The sequence below is a fragment of the Xenopus tropicalis genome, chromosome 7 (assembly GCF_000004195.4).
Source record: "Xenopus tropicalis strain Nigerian chromosome 7, UCB_Xtro_10.0, whole genome shotgun sequence".
NCBI lineage: Eukaryota > Metazoa > Chordata > Amphibia > Anura > Pipidae > Xenopus > Xenopus tropicalis.
In genome coordinates, this window is record NC_030683.2 from 127290375 (window position 1) to 127301166 (window position 10792).

Sequence of the window (10792 nt, forward strand, 5' to 3'; positions counted from 1 at the left end):
TGGGATTGGTTACACTGGGGAAGGGGCCGTTAAGGGGGGGGGGGTCACTATATATAAATATATAAGGGGGGGGCAGTAATGAAATAGAGAAAGTACAGGGAAGAGCGACTAAGCTGATAAAGGGAATGGGCTCAGTTATGGGGAAAGGCTGGCCCAGTTGGGATTGGTTACACTGGGGAAGGGGCAGTTAAGGGGGGTCACTATATATAAATATATAAGGGGGGGGCAGTAATGAAATAGAGAAAGTACAGGGAAGAGCGACTAAGCTGATAAAGAGAATGGGCTCAGTTATGGGGAAAGGCTGGCCCAGTTGGGATTGGTTACACTGGGGAAGGGGGGCAGTTAAGGGGGGGTCACTATATATAAATATATAAGGGGGGGCAGTAATGAAATAGAGAAAGTACAGGGAAGAGCGACTAAGCTGATAAAGGGAATGGGCTCAGTTATGGGGAAAGGCTGGCCCAGTTGGGATTGGTTACACTGGGGAAGGGGCAGTTAAGGGGGGGGGTAGATATAAATATATGGGCATGGGAATGTGTGTGGGGGGGAGAAGGGGGCAGAGTGTCACTCCAGTGACAGCGGCCTCTGTACTACATGGGAGAGTAACTTAAATATCTTCATTTTTGTCCATATTGTGTGTATTTCCCAGAGCAATATGCCTCAATAATAGTGCCCAATGTGATACAGCCCTTCGTCAGGATGGTCAGAAGGTTAATACTATGTACCCCAAACTGTGGGGGTGAGCCCCCAAGCACAATCCTATTATAAGCAGCAAAGGAAACAATTCTGAGGGTTTACTTTCTCTTTAATCGTTTGCATTTTGAACTTTGTTATATATGATATTAAGGAAATAGAATCCTGGGAAATCCATGTCTGTGTGTGCTAGGGTTGATTCCCTTCTTAAAGCGACAGTTCACCTTTCAGTGTGGTGGAGATACGGGTACCGAGGGCCCACCGTCACTCCCAGCTCCGCCCCCAGCCACTGCCGCTCCTTCACTTACTGTGAAAAAATAAAGATGGCCTTGCATTCCACTTTGGAACACACAACCATCTTTATTTTTTTCACAGCAAGTAAGCCGTGAAGTGGGAGTGGCTGGGGGCGGAGCAAGGTGTGGGCAGGGTAAAGGCCTGCTGGTTTTTTTCCCAGTAGCTCTGTGAGACAGTCCAACCCTGGAAAAGTAATAGTAGAGGCCTGAAAAGCAATGGGAAAAAAAGCTACAATAAAACTGAAGCCCACAGTCAATTGATTTGTGGTTGCCAGGGTCCGTCATACCCAACAACCAATCAGAAAGTTTAGTTGCAAGCTGAGACCCAGTAGGAAGGGTAATAATTAAAAAAAAAAAAAAATATATATATATATATATATATATATATATATATATAAAGAATGAATGCCAAAATGGGAGTTGGACCAATATGTGACCATTTTTATTGTGCAGTTCTCTCCCATAAGCGCTTGTACAGGGAAATACACCAGATAAAATCAAAAAAAGGTTTTACAATTAGATTTAGCAACAGAAATGTGAATTCTATTATAGGGGTTGTTCACCTTTACAGTATTATTTTGTAGAGAGTAATATTCTGAAACAATTTGCAATTGGTCTTCATTTTGTATTTTGGGTAGTTTTTTAGTTATTTCACTTTTTGTTCAGCAGCTCTGCAGTTTGGAGTTTCGGCAGCTATTTGGTTGCTAGGGTCCAAATTAACTTAGTGACCAGGGAACAGTTTGAATGAGAGGATGGTAAATGAATAGGGGAGGGGCTGAATAGAAAGAAAAGGAATAAAAAGTAACAGTAACAATAAAACTGGAGCCTCACAGAGCAATAGGGTTTGGCTGCCGGGGTCAGTGACCCCCATTTGAAAGCTGGGAAGAGTTAGAAGAAAAGGGCACACAGAACAAAAACTATAGGAAATAAACAATGAAGACCAATTGAAAAGTTGTTTAGAAAACGCAGTTCTATAACATACTAAAGCTTGAAAGTGCCCCCTTAAATCAATAGGAAATAATCACTGACATGCCCCCTAGAGAAAAGCTCATCCAGAATGAAAGTCGATGCGGCTGCAGGGGTCACTGGGAAACCCGGGCACAGGTGGTAGAGACCTCCTCGTAGCTGTACTCAGGGAACCTGTCCGGCTGGCACATAGAGTCGCTGGCGCAACCGCCAATCCTGAACTCTAAGTCTGTAATGAGACGAGAATTATTGATAGCAATGAGTAAATAAAAACGTTCCATGAATCCTCTTTATTTTTCCAAAACAGGAAGTGCTCCAGCGGCCATTTTAGGAGCATTGTGCACTCATTCTTGGAAAACAATAATGTGTTTAAGTTTCACTTGAAACTGGGTGAAATAGAAAACAATGATGGGATTAACTTCCCCTTGAAACTGGGTGAAATAGAAACCAATGAGGTGGTTAACTTCCCATTGAAACTGTGTGAAATAGAAAACAATGATGGGATTAACTTCCCCTTGAAACTGTGTAAAATAGAAAACAATGATGGGATTAATTTCCCCTTGAAACTGGGTGAAATAGAAAACAATGAGGTGGTTAACTTCCCCTTGAAACTGGGTGAAATAGAAAACAGTGATGGGATTAACTTCCCCTTGAAACTGGGTGAACTAGAGAACAATGAGGGGATTGACTTCTCCTTGAAACTGGGTGAAATAGAAAACAATGATGGGATTAACTTCTCCTTGAAACTGGATGAAATAGAAAACAATGATGGGATTAACTTCCCCTTGAAACTGGGTGAAATAGAAAACAATGATGGGATTAACTTCCCCTTGAAACTGTGTAAAATAGAAAACAATGATGGGATTAATTTCCCATTGAAACTGTGTGAAATAGAAAACAATGATGGGATTAACTTCCCCTTGAAACTGTGTAAAATAGAAAACAATGATGGGATTAATTTCCCCTTGAAACTGGGTGAAATAGAAAACAATGAGGTGGTTAACTTCCCCTTGAAACTGGGTGAAATAGAAAACAGTGATGGGATTAACTTCCCCTTGAAACTGGGTGAAATAGAAAACAATGATGGGATTAACTTCTCCTTGAAACTGGGTGAAATAGAAAACAGTGATGGGATTAACTTCCCCTTGAAACTGTGTAAAATAGAAAACAATGATGGGATTAACTTCCCATTGAAACTGTGTGAAATAGAAAACAATGATGGGATTAACTTCCCCTTGAAACTGTGTAAAATAGAAAACAATGATGGGATTAATTTCCCCTTGAAACTGGGTGAAATAGAAAACAATGAGGTGGTTAACTTCCCCTTGAAACTGGGTGAAATAGAAAACAGTGATGGGATTAACTTCCCCTTGAAACTGGGTGAACTAGAGAACAATGAGGGGATTGACTTCTCCTTGAAACTGGGTGAAATAGAAAACAATGATGGGATTAACTTCTCCTTGAAACTGGGTGAAATAGAAAACAATGATGGGATTAACTTCCCCTTGAAACTGGGTGAAATAGAAAACAATGATGGGATTAACTTCCCCTTGAAACTGGGTGAAATAGAAAACAATGATGGGATTAACTTCTCCTTGAAACTGGGTGAAATAGAAAACAATGATGGGATTAACTTCCCCTTGAAACTGGGTGAAATAGAAAACAATGATGGGATTAACTTCCCCTTGAAACTGGGTGAAATAGAAAACAATGATGGGATTAACTTCCCCTTGAAACTGGGTGAAATAGAAAACAATGATGGGATTAACTTCTCCTTGAAACTGGGTGAAATAGAAAACAGTGATGGGATTAACTTCCCCTTGAAACTGGGTGAAATAGAAAACAATGGTGGGATTAACTTCCCCTTGAAACTGGGTGAAATAGAAAACAATGATGGGATTAACTTCCCATAGAAACTGGGTGAAATAGAAAACAATGATGGGATTAACTTCTCCTTGAAACTGGGTGAAATATGGGAAATAGAAAACAATGATGGGATTAACTTCCCCTTGAAACTGGGTGAAATAGAAAACAATGATGGGATTAACTTCCCCTTGAAAACTGGGTGAAATAGAAAACAATGATGGGATTAACTTCTCCTTGAAACTGGGTGAAATAGAAAACAATGATGGGATTAACTTCCCCTTGAAACTGGGTGAAATAGAAAACAATGATGGGATTAACTTCCCCTTGAAACTGGGTGAAATAGAAAACAATGATGGGATTAACTTCCCCTTGAAACTGGGTGAAATAGAAAACAATGATGGGATTAACTTCCCCTTGAAACTGGGTGAAATAGAAAACAATGATGGGATTAACTTCTCCTTGAAACTGGGTGAAATAGAAAACAATGGTGGGATTAACTTCCCCTTGAAACTGGGTGAAATAGAAAACAATGAGGTGGTTAACTTCTCCTTGAAACTGGGTGAAATAGAAAACAGTGATGGGATTAACTTCCCCTTGAAACTGGGTGAAATAGAAAACAATGGTGGGATTAACTTCTCCTTGAAACTGGGTGAAATAGAAAACAATGATGGGATTAACTTCCCCTTGAAACTGGGTGAAATAGAAAACAATGATGGGATTAACTTCCCCTTGAAACTGGGTGAAATAGAAAACAATGATGGGATTAACTTCTCCTTGAAACTGGGTGAAATAGAAAACAATGATGGGATTAACTTCCCCTTGAAACTGGGTGAAATAGAAAACAATGATGGGATTAACTTCCCCTTGAAACTGGGTGAAATAGAAAACAATGATGGGATTAACTTCCCCTTGAAACTGGGTGAAATAGAAAACAATGAGGTGGTTAACTTCTCCTTGAAACTGGGTGAAATAGAAAACAGTGATGGGATTAACTTCCCCTTGAAACTGGGTGAAATAGAAAACAATGGTGGGATTAACTTCCCCTTGAAACTGGGTGAAATAGAAAACAATGATGGGATTAACTTCCCATAGAAACTGGGTGAAATAGAAAACAATGATGGGATTAACTTCTCCTTGAAACTGGGTGAAATAGAAAACAATGATGGGATTAACTTCCCCTTGAAACTGGGTGAAATAGAAAACAATGATGGGATTAACTTCCCCTTGAAACTGGGTGAAATAGAAAACAATGATGGGATTAACTTCTCCTTGAAACTGGGTGAAATAGAAAACAATGATGGGATTAACTTCCCCTTGAAACTGGGTGAAATAGAAAACAATGATGGGATTAACTTCCCCTTGAAACTGGGTGAAATAGAAAACAATGAGGTGGTTAACTTCTCCTTGAAACTGGGTGAAATAGAAAACAGTGATGGGATTAACTTCCCCTTGAAACTGGGTGAAATAGAAAACAATGGTGGGATTAACTTCCCCTTGAAACTGGGTGAAATAGAAAACAATGATGGGATTAACTTCCCATAGAAACTGGGTGAAATAGAAAACAATGGTGGGATTAACTTCCCCTTGAAACTGGGTGAAATAGAAAACAATGAGGGGATTGACTTCTCCTTGAAACTGGGTGAAATAGAAAACAGTGATGGGATTAACTTCCCCTTGAAACTGGGTGAAATAGAAAACAATGAGGTGGTTAACTTCTCCTTGAAACTGGGTGAAATAGAAAACAGTGATGGGATTAACTTCCCCTTGAAACTGGGTGAAATAGAAAACAATGGTGGGATTAACTTCCCCTTGAAACTGGGTGAAATAGAAAACAATGATGGGATTAACTTCCCCTTAAAAATGTGTGACATAAAACACAACAATGGGACTAATTTTCCCTTGAAACAGGGTGAAATAGAAAACAATGATGGGATTAACTTCCCCTTGAAAGTGTGTGAAATAGAAAACAATAATGCGTTTAACCCATTTGGGTTAGTGAAGAGGAAAGTGATTCAGGTTGAGCCAATCAGAAAGGACAGGGATATGGGCGTTACCATCTTGTTTAAAGAAATGGACGAAACACTTGTCCTCGCTGGCGGCACACTGGGCCCGTTCTACCGGGTCACATTCCTCAGAGGTTGGGGGGAAGCAGTTTGGGCAGCTGTTGCCATTGGGCTCCTCGGTGGCTTCGGGGACTATATCAGAACCAGAGAAGAGATTTAATCAGCTGTCATTTCTGGATATCGTCAGTCTCTTAAAGAAACATCACTCTATTAAACCCAACCATAACGCTGTCCCACTGCGCCCCCTGGTTGTGCCATAGAAGTTGCCAAAAACTGTAATTATAGAAAATTCACCAATGAGAATTCTGCTGGTCAAAAACTTCATTATAAATGCAAAAGAATGGACCAATGAGAACGCTGGGCAGAATATAAACCAGTTTGATTCATAACAGAGCTGCCAACCTTACAAGGGTCCTTAGCCTGAAGGGCAAAGACACACAGAACTACTCAGCTTGATGGTGCGACTCCTCCCTTCTCAGCATCATGGCTCCACCCCCTTGGTGTCACAACCCCGCCCCCTTGAAGGTACTGTCCACCCCTTATAGACCCAGCCAAAGCCAGTAAAGAACTTTAGAAAAGGTGGCAACCCTACTAGTAACCTATGATGTTGGAAGAGCCCCTCCCATTTATGTTGCCCCTCCCATTTATGTTTTTTTCACTCTATATGAACAATACATGGTCGTTAGTGATCTATACACATAATCATATGGGGGTATTGCCTCTTCACTAATGACATGTGACTTACATTCGGGCACCTCTGGGGCGCAGTTGTCACTGTCACAGCAGCTGGTAATCATGTGTCTTCTGACGTACCCGTAGGTGGCGCTGCCCGTCTCACCGCACTGCGACTTAGCGGCACAGAATCTCTTTATCTGCATAATACTCCCACCTGAGAACAGTAAATACACTCATTAACTGTCATATAAATACCAATCAGCACAAAGAGGGGAAATGTATTGCAATAGGTGCCCCCATATACCCCGGCTGCCAGTTATATGGGCACAGAACCCCTCAGTGACTGCTAATATCCTTATCATTTACAGTAGGGGGTACATTATCCCTTATAATACATGAGTGATACTCAGAGTTCCCTGTATAACTCAGCCTGCAGCCTTGTGCCTTTATATGGGGGGCACAGAACCCCTCAGTGACTGCTAATATCCTTATCATTTACAGTAGGGGGTACATTATCCCTTATAATACATGAGTGATACTCAGAGTTCCCTGTATAACTCAGCCTGCAGCCTTGTGCCTTTATATGGGGGGCACAGAACCCCTCAGTGACTGCTAATATCCTTATCATTTACAGTAGGGGGTACATTATCCCTTATAATACATGAGTGATACTCAGAGTTCCCTGTATAACTCAGCCTGCAGCCTTGTGCCTTTATATGGGGGGCACAGAACCCCTCAGTGACTGCTAATATCCTTATCATTTACAGTAGGGGGTACATTATCCCTTATAATACATGAGTGATACTCAGAGTTCCCTGTATAACTCAGCCTGCAGCCTTGTGCCTTTATATGGGGGGCACAGAACCCCTCAGTGACTGCTAATATCCTTATCATTTACAGTAGGGGGTACATTATCCCTTATAATACATGAGTGATACTCAGAGTTCCCTGTATAACTCAGCCTGCAGCCTTGTGCCTTTATATGGGCACAGAACCCCTCAGTGACTGCTAATATCCTTATCATTTACAGTAGGGGGTACATTGGAATACAGGAAATACCTGGGCTGGATTCCCTGATGAACGTAGAAGCACAAAACTCAGCCGGACACAGATCGCTATCCCCTGAGCAAGATGTCGAATTATATTCAGAGCACTCTATGCAGGAGAGAGAGTAACCTGTAAAAAAAAAAAAAACATTTAGAATATTTACTTTATTGGTGGGAAATATTTCATTTATTTTTAGTTTTTTTCTTTTTCACCAATCCAATTTGGGATTTCAGCAGTGATCTGGGTGCTAGGGACTATTTTATCCTGGAAACCAGGCAGTGGTGTGAATGTAGAGACTAAAAAATGAATAGGAGAGCAAGGATAAGGAATAAAAAGAAAAGGGGTAAAATCAGGGGCAGTTAGTAGAGATTAGGGGTAATTGGGGCAGCTGTGGTGATGATATACCCCGGGGGGGGGTACTTACCTGTAGATACCAGAGCTGAGAGCAGGCACAGGAATCCCACAGCAGATCTCATTGTGAGCAGGTTGCACGGGAGCCACAGAGACAGGGAACGTTCTATCCTACCCGGCAACACAATCCTATTTATTATAATGTTGGGGGCGTGGCCAGAAAAACTTTCTATGTTATAAATAAAAGGTTGGGTTTGGCCTAAACCCCACCCACATTAGCCTAATAGGTCAGGTCTTCCTGTCTTCTGGTGCCATTAATTAGCAACTAATATCTTCTCGTTAATATTCTTTATATGTTCCATGGTTTATAATACAAACTTTTAGCATGGGTTATCTGCAATCGGGGCGATTGTGGGCAGCCCATGCTTTATTATGGGGGCAAGGGGCAAGATGGCGGCATAGTGCTCAGCAGTATAGTGGGCTAAAGGGGTTGTAAATCCTACCATAACGCTGTCCCACAGCGCCCCCTGGTTTTGTTATAGAAGTTGCTGAAAACCGTAATTATAGATGCAAGGAAATCCCCCAATGAGAATTCTACTGAGCAACAATGTGAGTGTAAGTGCAAGAGAAGTGACCAATGAGAATGCTGATTCCCAGCACTGTGTCAGGCCCCTTGCTGGTACCTTACATATAGAGATAATGATGGCATTTTCCCCTCATTATATGGCACAGGAATCAGACATGGGGATAAAGGGACAGACTTGTTCAGTGCTGGGAAACTGTGCTTATTGCTCCCAACTCCAATTGCAGGAACAGAGAACAGGGAGCCGGATTTACTCACATCAGCTGGGATTCTCATTGGGGGATTTCTTGCATTTTAATGCAGTTTTATTGGGCAATATTGCTTTAAGAATACAGCCCTGATGTTGCTGGACTACAGCTCCCAGCATGCCTCACCCTTCATTATATGTTACATTATTCTGGGATTTGTAGTCCGGCAACAGCTGAGTAACGTTTGGTTGAGCCGCGCTGTGCAGCAGGGTTTAGTTCCCCTTTAAGTAACAGTAACATTCCGTCTCTAATAGGAAAAAGACCTGTCGCTCTGCAGGGTCCAACAACTGTCTCATTTCCCTTACGCGGAAATAAATAATAAGCCGGGCTGAACCTGATACAGGGAGACGGGATATTCACAGAAATATCTGAAATCTGAACCAAGATGTTTCATTAGCCGATTTAAACTTAGAGCGTCACCTTCCTCATTGTTCCCAGTAGAGATAAATAGGATACGTGGTGTCGTTTGGGGCCAGTTACATTGTGGGTACAGTTACATTTAATAGAGAATCTGATCTGTCTTTGTATAGAGAATACAAGTTCTACACATTAGAACCTATTGTTTCTCCTACTCCCATGTAACTGGAGGAGTCCCAAGCCGGACTTGGATTTCTTACTATTGAGTGCTATTCTGATACCTACTGGGAGCTGCTATCTTGCTCCCTTCCCATTGTTCTGCTGATCGGCTGCTGGGGGAGGGGGGGGATATCACTCCAACTTGCAGCGCAGCAGTAAAGTGTGCCTGAGTCTGAGCTTTCAGCCAGCGCTACACATTAGAACTGCTTTCAGCTAACCTATTGTTTCTCCTACTCCCATGTAACTGGAGGAGTCCCAAGCCGGACTTGGATTTCTTACTATTGAGTGCTATTCTGATACCTACTGGGAGCTGCTATCTTGCTCCCTTCCCATTGTTCTGCTGATCGGCTGCTGGGGGGGGGGTATCACTCCAACTTGCAGCGCAGCAGTAAAGTGTGCCTGAGTCTGAGCTTTCAGCCAGCGCTACACATTAGAACTGCTTTCAGCTAACCTATTGTTTCTCCTACTCCCATGTAACTGGAGGAGTCCCAAGCCGGACTTGGATTTCTTACTATTGAGTGCTATTCTGATACCTACTGGGAGCTGCTATCTTGCTCCCTTCCCATTGTTCTGCTGATCGGCTGCTGGGGGTGAGGGGGGGGGGATATCACTCCAACTTGCAGCGCAGCAGTAAAGTGTGCCTGAGTCTGAGCTTTCAGCCAGCGCTACACATTAGAACTGCTTTCAGCTAACCTATTGTTCCTCTACTCCCATGTAACTGGAGGAGTCTCAAGCCGGACTCAGAATGCCAAATGTTGGCCGAGCCGCCAGGGTAAAAACAATCAACAATCAGTGAGGAAAAGGGTAAATAAACAACACAGTCGGTCAGAAACTGTAATAACCAGCAGCTTTAAAGGATAAGTGGGTGCTTGTTACAGTGGGTGCAGGTAGAAATGGGCGTCACTAAGAAAGGAACGGGCCCAAAAGACGGGTTTCTCAGCCGGGTTTCACCTCCAACTCGGCACTGAGATTATGTTGCCTGGGCCGGTGACTTTGGGGCGCATCCAAGCTGCAGAATAAAGATATTGTCTAAAGAGACAATGAGAACCTCGCCCAGAAGGTCAGCCAACATATCAATAACTCATAGCGGGGAGATCGTTATGGCAAAGTAATTAACCCTTTTTCTGCCAGAAGAACTTCCCAATTCAGTTATTTCAATGCCTTCGATCCTGTTTGCAATAAGATTGGAGCAATTTCTCTCCTACGAATCTGCCTGTTTTTTCCTGGAGATTTAGTAAATTCATTAATATTCTCTTACTGCATTAGAACTGCTTTCAGCTAACCTATTGTTTCTCCTACTCCCATGTAACTGGAGGAGTCCCAAGCCGGACTTGGATTTCTTACTATTGAGTGCTATTCTGATACCTACTGGGAGCTGCTATCTTGCTCCCTTCCCATTGTTCTGCTGATCGGCTGCTGCCCCCCAGCAGC

General features: G+C 42.5%; 1 protein-coding gene across 1 annotated transcript; it reads right to left on the reverse strand.

Moving 5' to 3' along the window:
- Positions 1 to 1811: 1811 nt before the first annotated feature.
- On the reverse strand, positions 1812 to 8106 carry LOC101734775 (phospholipase A2 inhibitor subunit gamma B). Its single transcript, XM_004916618.4, has 5 exons — positions 8028 to 8106; positions 7616 to 7732; positions 6627 to 6770; positions 5873 to 6013; positions 1812 to 2181 (listed from the first exon to the last, which is right to left on the reverse strand). Exons 1-5 carry the CDS (start codon positions 8077 to 8079, stop codon positions 2069 to 2071), a joined length of 567 nt encoding a protein of 188 aa, XP_004916675.1. The 5' UTR covers positions 8080 to 8106; the 3' UTR covers positions 1812 to 2068.
- Positions 8107 to 10792: the final 2686 nt, after the last annotated feature.

Excerpts from the sequence above, each read along its gene's own strand:
- LOC101734775 (XM_004916618.4), bottom strand. The coding sequence starts at position 8,079 with ATGAGATCTGCTGTGGGATTCCTGTGCCTGCTCTCAGCTCTGGTATCT. Across the intron at positions 7,733-8,027 it reads CTCAGCTCTGGTATCTACAG|GTTACTCTCTCTCCTGCATA; the intron begins GTAAGTACCCCC and ends TTTTTTTTACAG. Across the intron at positions 6,014-6,626 it reads CGCCCCAGAGGTGCCCGAAT|TCCCCGAAGCCACCGAGGAG; the intron begins GTAAGTCACATG and ends GTTCTGATATAG.